The following is a 19343-nucleotide window of genomic DNA, read 5'->3' on the forward strand; positions in this document are numbered from 1 at the left end:
TAGGCTCCAAGGGTACGCATATACATTCGGTGGGCGAGGCCAGCAAGGCTCCCAGAGCAGTCTGTTGATCTCTGTTCCCCAGCCATGTGTGACAGTGGCCATCTCTCCGCATCCACAGCAGGACCACCGGTCAGCAGTCTGGACATTTTGGTGAGAGTGTGGCACTCTCGCTGTCTGTATGCATTTCCCCAAAGGTCAGCGAGATGGTCACCTTTCCGGCTGCTTACTGGCAATTTGGATGTCTTCTTGAACATCTGGGATGGAGTTAATAATAGTTGATGTCCTCGATTGCCAGTTTTGTCACCTGTGATTTCTGGGTTGGTTTCTGTTGATTCACTTTGCTCTTCATCAGGGGCTGTTTTCCAGCTTCCTTGCATGTCTGGTCCTCTTAGTGGATGCCTGCCATTGTGATTTTTACCTTGTTCGGGTATGGACGTTCTTCACCTTTGTTCTGGGACCTGTTGGAGTTGCTTGGACACCATGTGATTCTTTGGAGGCTTGTTTTTACGCCCTGTCCGGTGGGAGCACAGCAGTTTGTGGTTAGCGCTACATGGGCCACCACCTGAGGCCGTGCCCGGAGCTCCGTGTACAAGGAGGCTTTTCACCGTGGCTGGAGGGAGCACAGACTGTTCCCAGGCTCGCGTGTCCTCTGGGGGCTGTACCCCCGGCCTCTGGGTGGTTCTTTCCCTGCCCCCAGATAAGTCTTCACCCTGCTTGCTGGTCAGCCCTCCCTGGGGGCTCTGGGAGAGCTGCCGCTTTCTTCTTGGGCACTCTGCGCTGCAGATGGCAGCTGCTGTGGGCCCTGTTTGGGTTTCTCTCCCACACGGTGAGCTGGGACAGTTGAACTGCTCTTACCCATCATGGTCCCGTACCGCCTGTTTTCCCGGGCCTGAAACCTCTTTTGGACGGGACAGTCCCGGGGTCCTTGTCCAGCGCAGGAGAGTGTGCCTGGTGCCTCTCCTTCCTGAGGGAGCCGTGACGGGCAGGGAGCCGGGCAGGAGCCATTCTCGGTGCTCTGGGCACTGGCCCGGCTGTGTTGCTGAGCTGCTCCCTCTGTGGGGCTCACCTATTTTCACTCTTCTAAGTTTGCCACGTGTTTAATGGAATTGCAGAATTTTAGTGAAATCACCGGATTTTTTCTTTGCTTTTTGTGTCCTAAGAACATCTGTCCTGAAGTCATAAGGTCGTCTCTGATTTGTTACTGTTTTATCTTTTCTGTTTGTCTACAGTCCCCACACAGTGGTGTTTTGCATGTGGTAGGATGTCAAGACCGACCCACCTGAGACTGTGGGTCTCAGGTGATCCCGTCACATTTTCCGCGTTGCTCTGCACCTTTGTTAGCGGCCAGTTGCTCATATTTGTGTGGGTTTGTTTTTAGATTCTTGCTTCTGGTCCACTGGTTCTCCCTGAGCAAATTGTACACCTCCCACCCCAGCTTTATTTTGGTTAAATTGACAAAAATGTTAGGATATTCAAAGTGTACGTTGTGATCGTTGCGGATATACTGTGAAAGGAGTGCTCTGTCCCAGTGACCACCTTGACACGTCCCTTCATCGCGCGCGCACGTGCATGAGAGAATATTTAGGTGCTACACTCTTGGCAAACTTCAGTTAGACAACAGGATGTTGAGCCCTTGTCATCGTGTTCTGCGTTAGGTCCTTAGTCCTTCTCTGACGTCTGGAAGTTTGCACCCTTTCACCTTGACCCCACGTTCCTGCTCTATATACACGGTCTTTCTTACAGCTCTATGTGTGGGTTAGATTTTGTACTTTAACGGTACTTGATTTTGGTAAAGCTATTAAAACACTTGATTCCGTGTTACAGCTTCAAACACCCTCAAGGAACCGTGTCAGTGTTCTCAGGGGTCCGGGTTTTCATGGAGCAGCGGGGGCTTGGTGGCCGTCCGGGGCAGGGGCTGGAGGCCACCACTGGTGTCCTCCCTGGCAAGCTTGAGCGCATGGGGCAGCCGTGCCGTCATGAAGGCCTTTAGTGAGACCATTGGCTGACTGACACTCTCTCTCTCTCTCTCTCTCTCTCTCTCTCTCTCTCTCTCTCTCTCTCTCTCTCTCTCTGAAGTATTTGAATCATTTGTGGATTACGTGGCCGTGGAACAACTAGACGGCGACAATAAATACGACGCCGGGGAGCACGGCTTGCAGGTAACGCGGGGAACGATGCACTGCTTCAGTTGGGGACCAAACAGTCACTTGGAGCTTTTCATAAGCTGCTCAGACCCAGAGCTCAAAGGATTTGAATTCTGAGTGCAGCCGTTACATCTTGGGAGCTGCGATCACACGGCGGGGGTGGGGGCTGGGGGGGGGGGGGTTGCAGCTCGTTTCTCAGGTAAGCCTGTCACCCAGCACATGGCGTTTTCTCACTGTGTCCTTCTCCCCTGCTCCTGGCCTCAGTGCTGCCCACGCAGAGCTTTTCCTCCGCTTCTCCGGCTGCGGTGGACTTTGTCGCTCGGACTCCACTTTGGGGTGCATGTGTGGGGTGCAGTTAGTTTTTGAAAGGGTCGTGACTTAGAGGATAAGGAGTGCGTCTTCTGTCCTGGTTCTGTGAACCCGGGCTGTCCCTGCTTATCTTCCACAAGGCCCTGCAGGGACCTGAAGCTTCTTGGCAGAGCAGTGAGCCTTGTGGACCGGTGACTGGTCAGGTGGAGAGACACGGCCTAGGGCACGATCGGTGGGGCCAGCAGCGCCCTCGCAGACGCAGCCATCCAGGGTCTGTGTTGCAGACTCCTAACCCGGACACATCGGCTCAGCCAGTTGCCAATTTCTCAGACCGTCCTGCTTGCCAGGCTTGCCGATTTATAATTCATGGTGCTGATGTGCCCCCTGTTTCAGTGGGCCTCGGATCTCCTCTTCTCCTGCTTGGTCAGGCCACTCAGGGATGCTGCACTGTGGATCAGAAAGTCACGTTGCAGACACGCAGCTAGACGTGCTCAGGGAGCACTGCAGTCAGCTCACGAGAATTGCCTTGTCCACAGTGGGTTTGGGGGTCTGGGTGAGCAGTACGTAGTATTTTAGAATCACAGTCACAATGGACCGTGGTGGAGGAACAATTCTTTGATTCTTTCAAGGTGTAGGAAAACCACGCCATTCCTTTGTGTGGCAGGAGGTTCCCAGGTTTTCATTTTTCTTTCCAGAGAAACCTTGCCCTCGTAAGCACACTGATTCAGCATCAGAGAACATTGTGGCTTGTCACAGCCCCGTTCCTCCGGGTGGACATAGCCCAGAAGCAAGGTCTGAATTGAAAGTGGAGCTGTGACAGGACCCCCGGTGGCCTGCTGGTGGCTGAGTTTTCCACAGAGGCTTATTTTAGTGAGCAGACCGGAGTCGGGCCTGCAGGGTGGGCCTCATTCAGGAGTGGGCGAGTCCCGCAGCACAGAGACTTGAGTTGCTGGTACTGAGGACAGTCTTCAGAAGCGGGTTGGACTGAGCACTGAGGGCGCGCTCCGACGCGAAGGTCCCGAAAGTCCAGGGTGAGGGAAGCTGATCTAGTCTAGACCTTCCGGCGCATAATTGTCTGTGCCTCTGCCTGTTCTGTCCAGGTGTCTGTGGACACCTCGAACCTTACAGAATTGTAATCCTAGGCTTCTGCCTCTCCATTTAATGACTTGCTGTGCTTTTCCATGTATTTTCCATCATGTTTAATGAGCGTATAACATGGCAGCATGATTAAGCCCCCATTCACCTGGCTATTGCCTGTGGTTGGGCCTCAGAGAGAACATAACCCAAAATAAACCTCGTACATGAGCTGCTGCTGCATGGTCTCAGTTTTGGTAGCAGACGTGGTGAAGGTCTAAGTAGAACATCTTATTTTATTTAAAAAAATTTTTTAATGTTTATTTATTATTGAGAGACAGAGCATGAGCAGGGGAGGGGCAGAGAGAGGGGGAGACACAGAATCCGAAGCAGGTTCCAGGCTCTGAGCTGTCAGCACAGAACCCAACGTGGGGCTCGAACCCGTGAACCGGGAGATCATGACCTGAGCCGAAGTCGGACACTTAACCGACTGAGCCACCCAGGTGCCCCTTAAATATTTATTTTTGAGAACTCGTGAGTGGGGATGGTGGGGGGGATGGGGCGGAGGTGGAGTGGGGGGGTGGATAGAGGGTCTGAAGTGGGCTCTGTGCTGACATCAGAGGAGATGATGTGGGGCTTGAACTCATGAACCACAAGATCCTGACCTAAGCTATTTTTATTTTTTACTTGAAATGTAGTTGACATGCACTATTTTATTTTAGGTGTGCCATGTAAGATTTGGTGTTGAGCATTATGAAATGCTCACCACGACAGGCCTAGTGGCTCTCTGTCCCCACATAGCGTTCTCAGTGTCACTACGTTGTACTTTGAATCTGTGACCTGTTTATTTTATAACTGGAAGTTAGTGCCTCTTGATCCCCCTCACCTATTTTGTCACATCCTCCAGCCCCTGCCCACCGAAAACCACCCGTTTGTTCTCTGCTTATGGGCCTGAACATTTTCAAAGCACCCCGCCTTGGATCCCGTAAACCACCCCCACCCCCCACCCCCGTCTTGCCAGCCGCCGTTGTTGCCCTTGTTCCAGGGACAAAGTAGGGCCCAACTAAACTTGGTTTCTTTTCCAATGTTCAGGAAGCAGAGAAAGGTGTGAAGTTCCTAACTTTGCCACCAGTGTTACATCTGCAGCTGATGAGATTTATGTATGACCCTCAGACGGACCAAAATATCAAGATCAATGATAGGTAATCTATTGTGGGGTGTTAAAGTTAAGATTGAATCATCACCTGACTTCGGGGGGTCGGTCTCCATGCTTTGTTTGTCTTTGTATAATGTCAGTTCATCTCCGATGTACTTGGGAGTTCCCTTGTGCCTCAGTTTCCCAAGAAGTATAATTTTAAAGGGATAATTTCCTTTAAGAGTTTCAGAGGCTCCTCCTCCCATAACTCCCTCTACCAGAACCCTGCCCCCCTCTGTGCTGTGGCGGATGGACGTCCTAGGTGGGGGGGGGGGGGGGGGGAGGGTGCTTTCTGTTCGACCCGATGTAGCTTAGCTGTTTGCTCAGGAGTGGGATTTGATGTTCCCGTATTATTTTGTACTCTCCGTATCAACTTCTAGAACGTGTTGGAATTTTCAAGAAGAGGATGTAGATGGACTTGTGTGCTTTACTGCCAGTGTTTTCAAAATTGCAGATAAAAAGGAATGATAGTACACACACCCTTACCTGGTTTAGAATACATTATTTTTGTCCTGGTTAGTTTGAGCTCAGGATAGGGTGGTTGGTCAGTCCCCCCGTGGAACTGGAGCGAGAGTGGACCCAGTCCGATTATTTGCCACCAGCTGGGTCTTTGCCGGCTCCTCGTTGTCCACGATCGTGGAGTGTGTAGTAAAGAAACCGTCCCCACCAGACCTCACACGTCAGCAGCGCACAGACTAAGCCCCACCTGCTGGTGGGTGTCGCTGGGTCCTCACCTTGCTTTTGTTTCTGCTTTTGGAATTAGTTGCCAACGTTAAAACAAAACAGATCAAAACCTTGAGATTTCACATAAAAGCCCAGATTTCTGGCATCTTTTAGGAATTCAGAACATGTGGCAGCGCAGCCAGAATCGCTGAGGGCAGCACCGGGGGCGCCGAGCCGGCTGCCCCTGGAGACTCCATGCGCCGCTCTCCTCCGCGTCTTCGCCGAGCTGCCTGCCCTTCTTCCTGTCTCTCAAGGCCCTCCTAGTAATTAATCGTGACCCTGTTATTAAAATGCTTATGGATCCAGTAATTTACAAACAAATCAAGTTCAGATGTCTCCCGAAATCCCAGGGTGTACGGGATCCTTTCTCACGTGTGTCCCCTGTCAGATTCGATCCCTCCAGGTTTCTCAAACCTGCAGCGTGTCCTCAGTGGTCTTGGTCCAGGACAGTGGGAATCACTCATTAATACATTTGCAGCCATCCACATCCTAGACAAGTCCTGGTGTGTGTTTGTCCTGAGACTGGCTGTTGTGTGACATCCTCAGCTTAGAAATCTGTTGGGTGTCTCCATGCATTGTGCGCGTCTTTTCTCATACCTAGCTTCACATTTTGTACTGATGTGTGAATAATTGTCCTAATGAATAGGAGCCGCCACAGAAGTCCTTCGGAGGGCCTCCCGAGTCAGAGTGATACTTCTCTTTCCACATAAAGACGAGCCAGTAAATTAGAACGTCTAGCAATAAAGTCTCCACATGAAATATTTTACATGTCAGTGAAACCTGGATTTCTTTAAAAATGTTTTTTTAATAGGTTTGAATTCCCAGAACAGTTACCACTCGATGAATTTTTGCAAAAAACAGATCCTAAGGACCCTGCAAATTATATTCTTCACGCAGTCCTGGTTCACAGTGGAGATAATCATGGTGGACATTACGTGGTTTATCTAAACCCCAAAGGGGACGGCAAAGTAAGTGCCGGGCAGGGGGCGGAGTCAGATGTCATGGTGTGTGGGGCACTCACCCAGCGCTCAGCTTCGCCTTTTCCTCTCCCAACCCGATGGCCTGAATAGTGCAGGATTCCACCCTGGGCTCTGATTTATCTGTGTTCCCATGCATGAATGGCTGATACCTTAAAGGTGATAGTGAATGAGTGCTTGCACTTGACGTATGCACTGAAGTAGCCTTGAACATTGGACCGTTATCATTGCATACCTAATGGGAGGCACTTGCTGTCCACTTAAGAAATCCTTGGGCAGGTGGGAATGCAAGCTGGTGCAGCCACTCTGGAAAACAGTGCGGAGGTTCCTCAAAAAATTAAAAACAGAACTACCCTACTATCCAGCAATTGCACTACTAGGCATTTATCTAAGGGATACAGAGATGCTGTTTCGAAGGGGCACATGCACCCCAATGTTTATAGCAGCACTTTCAACAATACCCAAAATAGGGGAAGAGCTCAAATGTCCATTGACAGATGAATGGGTAAAGAAGATGTGGTAATATCTATACAATGGAATATTACTCGGCAATCAAAAAGAATGAATTCTTGGCATTTGCAACTACGTGGATGGAACTGGAGCGTATTTTGCTAAGTGAAATTAGTCCGAGAAAGACAAGTATCATATGACTTCACTCATATGAGGACTTTAAGAGACAAAACAGATGAACATAAGGGAAGGGAAACAAAAATAATACCAAAACAGGAAGGGAGACAAAACAGAAGAGACTCTTAAAAATGGAGAACAAACTAAGGGATACTGGAGGGGTTGTGGGGGGGGGGGGGATGGGCTAAATGGGTAAGGGGCACTCAGGAATCTACTCCTGAAATCATTGTTCCACTCTGTGCTGACTAATTTGGATGTAAATTTAAAAAAGACAGAAAGAAAGGAAGAAAGAAAGAAATCCTTGGGCAGGGGAGGCTGGATGAATCACACGTTCTGCGCGCCTGCTTGTCTGTGCTGCGTGATGCTCCGTCGCGTCTCCTAGTGTTCCCCAGGGGTGAGGGTGTCCTCAGGGTCTGTGTCCAGGATCGTAGCGCCAGTGCAGAACAGAGCGGAGACCGAGCCCACCTCCCTCATGTGAGGAGACTTGGGCAGGGGGTGCTCACACAGCCCCAGACCACGACGAACCTTTCCCTGCAAGACTTAGCGCCATTTAGAACACCTCGACCCACAATGAAGAGATCAGAAGGGAAGTACTCTGTACAACTCTGCTGACCTTTTCTTGAGCCAGGTCCTCTCTTGCTGCGATAACGTATCCTATCAAATGTCCCATTGAATTTTGTAAGCACACAGTAAAATCTCCAGTTTTACCGAGGAAGTCAGGTGTACTCGGTATGATTTTCTCAGATCTGCAAAGAGTTGTACTGTCGGGAGATTGAATCTGATTCGAAGTGGGCCATTTGAGCATGTGACGGAATTGCCGAGGGACAAACTCACAGTGGCCCCAGAATACGGGTGCTGGCTGGCCTCTTCCCCGAGAGGGCGGCCCGAGGCGGCGCCTGGCCCAGCACCTCCCTGCGTCACTTGTAGGTAAACGCTGCCTCTCTGGTTGTGTGCTTCTCAAAGCGCTTTCTCTCTGCTGCGTCTTGTTGCCAGTGGTGTAAGTTCGACGACGATGTGGTGTCCAGGTGTACGAAAGAGGAGGCCATCGAGCACAATTACGGGGGTCACGATGACGACCTGTCGGTGCGGCACTGCACGAACGCGTACATGTTGGTTTACATCAGGGAATCAAAGCTGAGTGAGTAGCCGGCTTGTTACCTGGGAAGCTTGACAGCTGTACCCTGAGCTGTGCCACTTGCCCCAGCACGTTCCGCGCTCTGCCTGTGCGGCCTCGCTCCCGACCTCCGCAAGCAAGCTGGACAGGGCCGTGTGGGTTTTGATGCGGGCTCACGGTACCAAGTCATTTCCCCCGAATTAGATCTGCTCCATTTATGGCGACGCTGAACGGGGGCGTTCTCAGGAGGGGATCCTAGAACCCGCGCAGAGGTAAACGTGGGCACATTTGTCGTGCAGGTGAGGTTTTACAAGCTGTCACCGACCACGATATCCCTCAGCAGTTGGTGGAACGACTGCAGGAGGAGAAGAGGATCGAGGCTCAGAAGCGGAAGGAACGGCAGGAAGCCCATCTCTACATGCAAGTGCAGGTCAGCACCCCCACCCCCCGGGCGGGACCCGCGCTAGGCCTCGCTTCCGGAGCGCTGTGGCCTCGTTGGGGGGACTGCTGCCTGGGCACGTGTGCTCAGTTTCCCTGGCCCTATGGGGCATACGTTCCAGCGCAGGCTGAGGGCTGATGTTAGACGTACTCAGACCCCCAGACACTGGGCCAGGGGGTGGATGAGAAGCACCGATGGGTCAGAGGGGAAAGGCCTCAGGCGGGCGAGCTCCCAGTGGGAGGTGGCCCTCCAGGCCATGGAGAAGCTTGGCCAGTGGTGGGGACAGAAAAGAGGGCTGGACGGAGAGGTGAATTTCCGGGTGGTGTTGGTTTGTGGTTTGGTTGCGATACCAGGAAACAGGCGTTCCTTTTAGCAAGTTGATTGCCGGGAAAAAGCTGCCAGCTCGAGTATCCTGGCGGTATGCTGTCCAGAGACTGCCACACAAGCGGGTTTCCCGCTGGTGCTCGCGGTCAGTGGGCAGCGGCTGTGTGGAAACGGAGGTGTCTCGATTCTGATGAAACACCTGATTTCCTCCGGTCACTTTGATGTTTTTCTCCTTGGGTCTTCTGAAGAAGGTTCTTCGGAGCAAAAGACTAGCTATTCTTAGCATACTACTGTAAGAACTTTGTTTTGGCTGGGGTGGTCGCGTGGCATTTATGTATCGTGTGGAAAGTGTTGTGTTTGCTTGTGGCTTTTCAGATAGTTGCAGAGGACCAGTTTTGTGGCCACCAAGGCAATGATATGTACGATGAAGAAAAAGTGAAATATACTGTGTTCAAAGTGTTGAAAAACTCCTCACTGGCTGAATTTGTCCAGAACCTCTCTCAGACCATGGTGAGTGCCACCCGTTCTGGGGTGGTTATTTTGTTCTCCCACGTTCTCCTCCCTTGCTTATTTAACTGCACGGGGTCAGATCGGGCACCCAAGCCCTGGAATACTAGGAGCCCTGAAGGGTGAGTCTTGGACCACGTAGCAGGGAGAGCTGTAACTGTAATATAATCCTAGAATCATCACATTCATATCGAATTTTTTTGTTAAGTTTTTATTATTTTGAGAGAGAGTGCACACATGAGCAGGTGAGGAGGGGCAGAGAGAGAATCCCAAGCAGGCTCCACACCATCAGCACAGAGCCCGATGTGGGGCTCGAACTCAGGAACCATGAGGTCATGACCTGAGCTGAAATCAGGAGTCGGGCACTTACCGACTGAGCCACCCGGACGCCCCTGTATGGAATTAAAATGTGAGCTGCTTTTAATTACTTTGGTTTGCTTTTCTCCCCCCCTCTCCCCCCAGGGGTTTCCACAAGATCAAATCCGATTATGGCCCATGCAGGCAAGGAGCAATGGAACCAAACGGCCAGCGATGTTGGATAATGAGGCAGACGGCAACAAGACGGTGAGTGTCGCGGGTGCCGCCTGTCCTGATGGGGGTCTGTGGAGGCCTGGCCTGCGCGCCAGCGTGCCTTATCTGCTTCTGGCCCACTTTGTGGGTGGTGGGCGTGTTCTTCACCCTCACACAGCCGCTGACACAGTCTAAAACCAGCCTCTCTTTTGGAAATAGATGATTGAGCTCAGTGACAATGAAAACCCTTGGACGATATTCCTGGAAACCGTTGATCCGGAGTTGGCCGCCAGCGGAGCCACGTTACCCAAGTTTGACAAAGATCGTAAGTGTCCTCGGAGCGCAGAGCCGGCTCCCTGGACCACCGTCTAGACACACAGGGACACAGGGTCCGGCGTTCTTCCCTGGCAAAGAAACCGGCCCTCGGCCCCCTCCTGTGTTCGTGTTTCTTGGCAAAGCTGGGTGGGCCCCACCTCTGCCGGTGGCTGGAAGGCACCGGCCACGTTGAGTCCTCCTGTTCCACTTTTGTCTGGGCCCATGGTTTGCCACGTGCCTGACAGGGGCTGTGACAGCGCTGGGCTTGTAGACTCTCCGCCAAGGGCCGGTCCTTAATAGTTGGGGCTTTGCGACCCGTGCGGCCTGTGCCGCCCTGAAGCGGCCGCAGAGAGTGTGTGGATGGACAGTTTGGCCGTAGGTTTACACAGCAGGTGCCTATAAGATGCTGGGTGGTTCTTGTTACAGACCAGGCTGTCCCTTCTGGCGGCGAAGACACTATATTAGCATATTTCCATGGCAACGCTCAACCAGCTAGTTATACCTGTTCTGGAAGTGTGAGATTCCTGATGAGTTCACTGCCCTGGCTCCCAGCCTCACTGCCTCAGATTAGTGTTTCCCGGGGGCCTGTTTGGAATGATGCTGTTGACCTGGGACCGGGGCTAACCCTCCCCTGAAACAATTGCTTTTAGGCTCTGTAAGCCTTCCTTTGGGATGCCACTAGGCTCACTGTTAACATTTTTAAAACACTGTCCCGAGTGTTAAGATCCTAACAAAACCTGTTTGTTAATCTTATAGATGATGTCATGCTATTTTTGAAGATGTATGACCCCAAAACACGGAGCTTGAATTACTGTGGGCACATCTACACACCAATATCCTGTAAAATCCGTAAGTCCTTGTTGTGCCGACCTCGGAGCTGGTTTTGTTAACGTGCTGGCGTGTTACAGCCTCGGATTCTTTGTTTTCTTGAACCCAGGTGATTTGCTCCCGGTTATGTGCGACAGAGCGGGATTTACCCAGGACACTAGCCTTATCCTCTATGAGGTTTGGATGGCGTGTTTTTCCATAATCCGCGTATCTTGGGTGGTTGGGGGAGGGCTGTCTTTGTTCGTTTTGCTGGCCCTGAGTTCACTGTTCTGTGAAGTGTGCAGCTCAGTGGTGGGGGCCTCGGGTGGTGTGGAAGGAAAATGACTTTCCCTCATTTAGGCCCAGTGATGATTACGTTTTTATGGATATTAGTATTTACTTAGCGTTTCGCTTACGAAAAATGTAGGGCTGAGAGGTACTGAATATGCAGAAAGTGCAGGCAGTGTCTGGCCATATTACACATAAGCAGATGTTGAATTGTAACCGTTCATCTCTTTTCCTGTAGGAAGTTAAACCGAATTTAACAGAGAGAATTCAGGACTATGACGTGTCTCTTGATAAAGCCCTCGATGAACTAATGGATGGTGACATTATAGTGTTCCAGAAGTATGTACTTTTTGAAGGACTTTTATCACTTTGTATGGGCGTTGAGGTTTTTCCATAAGCCCTAGAACCAGGAGACAAAATTGCATCTAGACCCCAAGTTAAATTTGTATCTGAGATTGTGGATAGAGGCCGACCTTCTCTTGGTTTGGGGATGATGGGCAGTGAGCCTCTTCCTCATTTAATGAATGCTTTATTTCCGAAGAAACGGCGTAGAGCAGGGTAACTCTTAACGGGGTGGCAGACGTCTTTACGGAACTGCACGATGGTTTTCCTTCCCTTAAAGCGTGAGGTTCCCCCGTGTGCACCTGCGTGGATAATCCGTTCAAATCGGTGTGCATTAAAACCCTTGGGGCTGCTGGGCTGCTGTCGTGGCCCCTGGTCTGAAAGTAGCCTTTTCCCCTGCTCTTGAAGACTTCTGTTTGGAGGGCCAGGCAGTAAATAACCTAGACTTAGCGACTCCCCAGCCCTGCTGTTGGAGCCCGAGAGTGGTCACCCGTCCCTTCCGCTTCTGGTCAGAGAGGAGGCTCTGCCCTGAGGCGCTTGACCCCGAGTCCACTGTTACTTCTGTATTGAGATGAGGGGCAGAAGGCAGTCAGCACTAGCACTGAGCCGGCTCAGGGCACCCCTCCTGTGCCATCCTGGCTGCTGACCGGGGTGCCCGGGACAGACTGTGGCACCCTAAAATGCGAGTCAGAATTTATGTCAACACCAATTTCTGTCTGTGTCACTGTGGTTTGGGAGATGATGCCTTTTTTTTTTTTTTTTTTTTTTTTTTTCCTTTTAACCAATACCCCTGGCCTGGACTTGATTTAGTCTGCAAACTGTTTTTTTCCTCCCACTAGGGATGACCCTGAAAATGATAACAGTGAATTACCCACTGCAAAAGAATATTTCAGAGACCTCTACCACCGTGTTGATGTCATTTTCTGTGATAAAACAATCCCTAATGATCCTGGATTTGTGGTTACATTATCAAATCGAATGAATTATTTTCAGGTATTTGATAAATGCTCTTTTCCCTTCGTATTCTACAGCAGAAAGACCAAGTTTTTAAAACAGCGCTTGTTGAAGGCTATTGGATTTGGTTCTGGAGGGAGGGCCTCAGCCCTGCTATGAGGAAGTTCTTGATTGAGGGGCTTGGCCCCGGGCCAGCGGCTGTTCTTTCCCGAGGCCCACCCCGCCCTGTTCCCCCCACACCCTCCCACACCTGCCCCGCATCCCTTATATCCACCCCACCCCACGCTGCACCCATCCGACCCTGCACCCACCCTGGCATAATTTGGTTTCAGAGATGATGGTCTTAACAGCATCTTTGCTTCAATTACAACATGCCATTGGAAAATAAACCTGTAGACCTCACCATTAAAAGTTAAGAGCTCGGGGCGCTCTTAACTGGCTCAGTTGGAAGAACAAGTGGTTCTTGGTCTCAGGGTCAGGAGTTCGAGCCCCGTATTAGGTGTAGAGTTTACTCAAATAAACATACCAAGAAAAAAGGTGAAAGACCCTGTAACAGCTAACTTCACCAGTGTGCTGCCCCCATGAGGGCACACTGGGGAGTATCATTTATTCCTGGTAGGTGTCAAAGGTTCAGGCCGTTTAAGTTCAGGCTGTTTGTTTCATACTTGTGTAAAAACATCAGGTAAATGGCTTCATTGGTAAGGTTTATACGCAATTCTCAGTTCATCCCTGAAGGAGACTTCCTTTCTGTCTGTGGGCCCCTTCCCTCCTCCCAGGTTGCAAAGACAGTGGCACAGAGGCTCAACACCGACCCCATGCTGCTCCAGTTTTTCAAGTCTCAAGGGTAAGCCTCGGTCGCTCGCTGTTCTGTCTGTCCCGCATGCCGTTCCTAGTCCGTCCAGACATCGTGGAACTAACTCTGATAGGTTAACACCTGACATGCCCTCACTTAGTTTCCGATAGAGTCGTCCGCACGCACGTCCTGACCACACTCCTCCCGGACGTCAGACTAATTGGCGGCCTCGTCCAAAGCCAGACTCACTGTAGATACATTGTCAGCACATCTCCCACGCGTCCGGCCGGGCTGCCCCAGCCAGACTTGTGCGTGCCAGTGGGACAGCCAGAGGGACGTGGGCCTCAGGAAATGGGAGTGTTAAGGGAGGCCCCGTGCCAGGCCCAAGTTCAGGTGTAGGCGGAAGGCCAGTGGTTTGCTTTTACTCACACTCACGGGGATTTGGTGTAGGCAAATAGTCAACAAGGCATTTGTTTATGTGCTGTTTTCTTGTGCAGTTATAGGGACGGCCCAGGTAATCCTCTTAGACATAATTATGAAGGGACTTTAAGAGATCTCCTACAGTTCTTCAAGCCTAGACAACCTAAGAAACTTTACTATCAGCAGGTATGAGCCCGAATTCATGTAAGTGGGTCATGAAGAGAAGGTTTGGGTTTCGTGGAAGCACATCTGACGGTCTCTCTTTTCTTACCAGCTGAAGATGAAAATCACAGACTTCGAAAACAGACGAAGTTTTAAGTGTATATGGTTAAACAGCCAATTTAGGGAAGAGGTAGGTTTTTTTTAACGGTAGGAAGTTTTACTTTTATTGGCATTTAATGTTTCTGTCTGTCTAGCCCTCGAAAACTAAAACAACAAAGGGAAGGTGTCAGAGGCCCTCAGTCCCCTCCAGCCACGATGACTGGAGCATTTTCAGTCGTGGCTCTAGCTGCTTGGCCCCAGGCAGTATCTTTCTGGAACCCCGGCTGCCTCTGGGCCTCCTCAGGTGGGGCGGGTGCCGGGGTCTGCCATTGCTGAGGCTGGTTCTGCACGGAAGGCAGGCCCAGCCCGCCTGCACGTGGTGGTTCTAGAAAGTCTGGCCCTGCTTGGACCCCGGTGTTTTCGCCTTTGTAGCTCCACCAGTCTTGAAGGCGCATGTAGGCCACGTGCTGTACGCGTGTTCCTCTGGTGGAATTGACAGGCTGAGATACTCCGCTCCTCCTCTGGGCCTTGTCTGGGCTGTCTGTCTGTCTGTCACGTCACCATGCTGGATCCGGCAGGCAGGGGAGGGGCGTGGCTTTCCGTGGGGTTTCCTGAGGAGCTGTCCTGTGAAGGGCGACCTTTCTGTATCAGCGTTGTTTCCTAAACTCCTCTCAGGTCCTAAACACCTCTGGGGTGGGGTGGGCATCTCCGGTTTGGGCCGGCGGGCAGAATTCACGCATCCGGAGCCCTCGGGGTGGGGCATCGGTGATGCGGTGGGAAGCTAGAGACGACAGAACGTCCCTTGCCGTTCTTTCCTTCCTCGAGCAACACGGACGTGTTGTGGCAGACCTCTTCCGTTTTCTTGAAAGCATCGATTTCCTCCGGTCCTTTCCTAGGAAATAACACTATATCCCGACAAGCACGGGTGTGTCCGGGACCTGCTGGAAGAATGTAAAAAGGCTGTCGAGCTCGGGGAGAAAGCGTCAGGGAAACTTAGGCAAGTATTTCCTGAAGCTGCCGGCGGGCCGCGGGGGCGTCACCAGGGCACCCGACACTGGGACCCGCGCACAGTGCTGCACACCGGCTTTCGGCCCGTCTTCTGTAGCAGTTCATAGACCCTTCATAATGGGACCCCCCTCCCCCCCCCCGCCTTTTTCTTTTGAGAGCAAGAGGGAGCACAAGTGAGTGAGGGGCAGAGAGAGAGAAAGAAGTGGGGCCCACATGGGGCTTGTGCTCACCCGATGTGGGACTCGAACTCCTAAACCGTGAGATCATGATCTGAGCCGAAGTCAGATGTTTAACCACTGAGCCATATTTTCTTCTTTCCCTGTCTCCTGATTATTACTAAGCTATAGAAAGAACTTGAGATTCAGGTGGAAAAGCCACTCGGTAAGGAAAGGATGCAAATAGAGGATCAGCCAAAACTGCTGTTGGTTGTGCGGGAGGAATCAGGGCGCTTCTGAACCACGTGGCCGGTGTTCAGGCTGAAGTCAGAGGCCCCCGATTGACGAGCGCTGTTCATGTCAGAGAGTTGACCGTTCTTACCATGGGGCCGGACAGGCGCTCACAGGACATAACAGCCCTTGGGGCTACTTGGTTCCTGGAATGCTTGCTCAGTGATGCTAATAAAAGAATGAGATCTTTATTCTCTAACGAGCTAGAGGGAGAAAGAGCGCAAGTCTGGCCCCGTTGGGAACCATTGCGGGAAAGATGTGCCCGGTTTGGGGAGATTTGGTCTCCCTCTCCGTGCCCAAATGCCGCTGCATCCCCTCCAGCCGGAGCATCCCCCTCGGCCTTTTCTTGAACCACCCACTCCAGGGGGACCACTGACTAGTATTTTGTGCTGTGTTCCTTGAGGACGCCTGCTTTGGACATTCCCAGTCTCTAACGAGGAAAACCATAAGCAAATGTTGATAGCTTCGTAATAAAGAATTTCTAGGAGAACTCATCAGCCCCTTTTCTCCCGTGGATTGGTGTGGCTCACTCCCTGCCCCCCCTCACCCACCCCCCCCACCCCCGTTTTGTGCAGGCTGCTAGAAATCGTAAGCTACAAGATTATCGGTGTGCACCAAGAAGATGAGCTGTTAGAATGCTTATCTCCGGCAACGAGTAGAACGTTTCGAATAGAGGTAATGGGCCCTCGTGGGCGCGGGGCGGGGTCGTGGGGCGGTGGGACGGCCGCTGGCGGTGGATGCTGCTTCAGTTTTGTCTGCGCGCTGGAAGAAGTGAGCCCTGCAGTTGATTTTGTTCTCCCGGCTGCTGAGAAGTTAACGTTGCGTTGTAAGAAAGTACACAGAATGTGCTTTTTCACGGTAGTCGTGGGCAGTGTGTACAGCTCGGCTTCCGGAAATCCGTTGGCGCGTTGAGCGGCCCTCCCTGCCCGTCACACTTGCCTGAGACGCTGTCCCTTCACGTGCAGCTCCGCCCTCCCCCCCGCCTGCCCTCCCCTCGGGGGCTGGCCTCTACGTGCCCGTCCACAGGGGATCCTAGGGGAATTGTCCCCAGATGGGAATTCTCGATGTGGGCCCCCGGGCAGGTCTGCTCAGAAGCTCTGGCTCCCTGCCGAGTGTGGAGCAGCTGAAGTGTCCACAGTGACCAGAGTCGCACGCACTTTGGTCGCTGGAACCTCAGAGTTTCCTGCCGACGCAGAGACCCCTTCCAGCTCTGAGCTCCCCTGGTTCTGATGAGACCCAGACACAGCGCTGGGCGGGCGTGGGACCCCCGCTTCCCTGATGGGCAGTGAGGCGGGCAGACGCAGTGTGTGTCCGCGTGGACTGCACCGCCCGGCTCAGTGTGCGCCCCCACCCCCCACCCCGCGTCCCAGGAAATCCCTCTGGACCAGGTGGACATAGACAAGGAGAGCGAGATGCTCGTCACCGTGGCGCACTTCCACAAGGAGGTGTTCGGGACGTTCGGGATTCCGTTTCTGCTGAGGATCCACCAGGTGAGGCCGGGGAGGTAGGCTGAGGGCCGCCGCCAGACGTGAGATCCCGCGGCGCCACGCCGGGGAGTGCGCACACGTGTCCTTTACCCTTCGTAGGGCGAGCATTTCAGAGAAGTCATGAAGCGGATTCAGAGTCTGCTGGACATCCAGGAAAAGGAGTTTGAAAAGGTAGGCAGGACTCCCGGGCCGCACGCCGAAATCCTGGCTCCCGCGGCGGCCGGACTTTGGCCGGAGGGGGGTTTGCTGGCCCCCAGGGCTCACGGAGGAGCGGCCCTTCTGTCTTTCAGTTCAAATTTGCCATTGTGATGATGGGCCGACACCAGTACATCAACGAGGATGAGTATGAAGTGAACCTGAAAGACTTTGAGCCCCAGCCTGGTAAGAGCCCTCCCGTGGTCAGAGACGCGGGCGGCCCTGGGTCCCAGTTCCTTCTGCGAGGCAGGGAGGCACAGCGCGTGACCCATGGGTTCCTCTAAGACGCATTCAGGGTTGGCATGTCGGTGGCTCTCCAGCGTGTGCTGGGAAGTGGGGGGGGAGGGGGGAGGGGGGCATTGCGCTGGGTTCGGCCCGCTTTCTCGCCGTCTAGCCTCAGCCCTCAGCCCTGTGTCTCTCTCTCCGCCAGGTAACATGTCTCACCCTCGGCCTTGGCTAGGGCTTGACCACTTCAACAAAGCCCCAAAGAGGAGTCGCTACACCTACCTGGAAAAGGCCATTAAAATCCATAACTGACTTCCTCACCCAGTGCGTGCGAGGCAAGGGGCCGTGCGTGGGTGTGTGCCCCTTTTTAACAGCCTAGAACTTTGGTACACGCGCACCATCTGAAGTCTTCAGCAAGAGGATTTGCTGCTGATGTTAATTTTATTTTGTTGAGGCTGTTCCGTTTGGCTTCTCTGTATCTATTGACTGCCCTTTTTGAGCAAAATGAAGGTGTTTTTATAAAGCTTGGATGCCAATGAGAGTTATTTTATGGTAACCACAGCGCAAGGCAACCGTCAGCGTAACGGGGGAGAAGAGGTGAGGGCCACGCGGCTCCGGCTCGAGGCCTCTGGGCTGTGTCCAGTCGGCAGAGGCCTGCCCGGCTGCCTTCCTGGGGTCGCGGGCGCCAGCCCCGCAGCTGGTCTTACGTTGAGGCTCGTCTGACGTTTTCCCCTCAGTTCTACTTTCCAACCTTTTGTGTGCATCTGTAAAGGCAAAACCGAGAAACTCACAACCTAATAAATAGAGCTCTTTCCTTCACTGCGTGTACTGTCCCCCTTCCTCGGTCCCCCGCCCCCGCCCCCCCGCTGCCCGGGTCTCTCGGTAAACGCGTCTCAGTCCGTCAGCCGCTACCGTCCTTCAGCCCGTGTGCAGCGTGGACGCCCCCGAGTGTGAGCACGGTCCTGGCGGACGGCCCGGGCCCCTTTGGTTCGCTTGAAAACGCTGTTTGATACAATTGAGGTGTCAGGCGTGCCGCCTGTGGGCAGACTGACTCCACAATCTCAGCAGTTCATACAAGCAGGTGAAAGAATTCTCAGTAGAGTTTCCTCAGAACGGAACAGACGGAACAAGAAAAGGAGAGCCTTTTAGCAAAGAGGGCATGCTCACTAGTGGTCAGTACGCTGTTGACTTTGTAAAAAAAAAAAAAAAAAAAAAAAAACCAAAAAAACGAAAAAAGAACAAAAGAAAAAGAAAAACAAAAAAAAGAAAAAAAACAGAGAAATGAAATTGTATATTTAATGAGTGAACATGTATAATTCACCGCTGGGAGGAGGTGACTTTTTGTTGGGTGCATCTAAGTGACTCTTCACTGATGTTGATATTCATTGTGTGTAGTTTTATTTCAGTCCCAGCCTCGTTTCCTCTTATTTTGGAGCTAATGCCGGCTGCGTGTCTAGTTTTGAGTGCAGTAAAATAGAATCAGCAGATCACACTTATTTTTCATCCTTTCCCAGGATTTTCCTTTCTTTCTGTAGCATCAGTGTATACCAACTCTTCCTGTATATTGCCTTTTTGCTGGAAAATGTTGTATGTTGAATAAAATTTTCTATAAAAACTGGAAATCAGTGAGTGACGTGCAGGTCGAGGGGAGACTTCTGCTCCCCCTGGAGGTCTGTGTTCCCCCTGCTGTCGGGGTTGCTCGTGGATAGTCCTGGTCATCCGGGGGTTGGATTTCGCCTCTTCCAGGTCATGGTCAAGCTCGAGCAGTGGAAGGTTTCCCGGGAGGAAACCGTAGCCCACATCTGAGGACCAGAAGCATGCCGGAGCCAGCCCGGCACGACTTTGTCTGCAGGTTTCCA

At 52.2% G+C, this 19343-nt stretch overlaps 1 protein-coding gene across 2 annotated transcripts in view; it reads left to right on the top strand.

Annotated features, from left to right (window-relative positions):
* USP7 (ubiquitin specific peptidase 7) overlaps positions 1–19106 on the top strand; it is a 65700-nt gene extending 46594 nt beyond the window's left edge. For both annotated transcript variants that reach the window (XM_047087103.1, XM_047087104.1), the window contains exons 11-31: positions 2077–2159; positions 4620–4729; positions 6257–6413; positions 8043–8187; positions 8463–8593; positions 9302–9436; positions 9896–9997; positions 10163–10268; positions 11015–11107; positions 11196–11263; positions 11592–11692; positions 12535–12688; positions 13426–13493; positions 13940–14048; positions 14137–14214; positions 15020–15120; positions 16153–16252; positions 16948–17067; positions 17164–17235; positions 17355–17445; positions 17690–19106. In XM_047087103.1, coding sequence (XP_046943059.1) covers positions 2077–2159; positions 4620–4729; positions 6257–6413; positions 8043–8187; positions 8463–8593; positions 9302–9436; positions 9896–9997; positions 10163–10268; positions 11015–11107; positions 11196–11263; positions 11592–11692; positions 12535–12688; positions 13426–13493; positions 13940–14048; positions 14137–14214; positions 15020–15120; positions 16153–16252; positions 16948–17067; positions 17164–17235; positions 17355–17445; positions 17690–17796 — 2231 coding nt within the window. In that variant the 3' untranslated portion in view covers positions 17797–19106. The remainder of the gene's footprint in view (positions 1–2076; positions 2160–4619; positions 4730–6256; positions 6414–8042; positions 8188–8462; positions 8594–9301; positions 9437–9895; positions 9998–10162; positions 10269–11014; positions 11108–11195; positions 11264–11591; positions 11693–12534; positions 12689–13425; positions 13494–13939; positions 14049–14136; positions 14215–15019; positions 15121–16152; positions 16253–16947; positions 17068–17163; positions 17236–17354; positions 17446–17689) is intronic.
* The last annotated feature ends 237 nt before the right edge of the window (positions 19107–19343 follow it).

Source organism: Lynx rufus, unplaced genomic scaffold (genome assembly GCF_022079265.1).
Source record: "Lynx rufus isolate CCGP_SWC_20201006 ecotype Redwood Valley unplaced genomic scaffold, mLynRuf1.p SCAF_23, whole genome shotgun sequence".
Taxonomy (NCBI): Eukaryota; Metazoa; Chordata; class Mammalia; order Carnivora; family Felidae; genus Lynx; species Lynx rufus.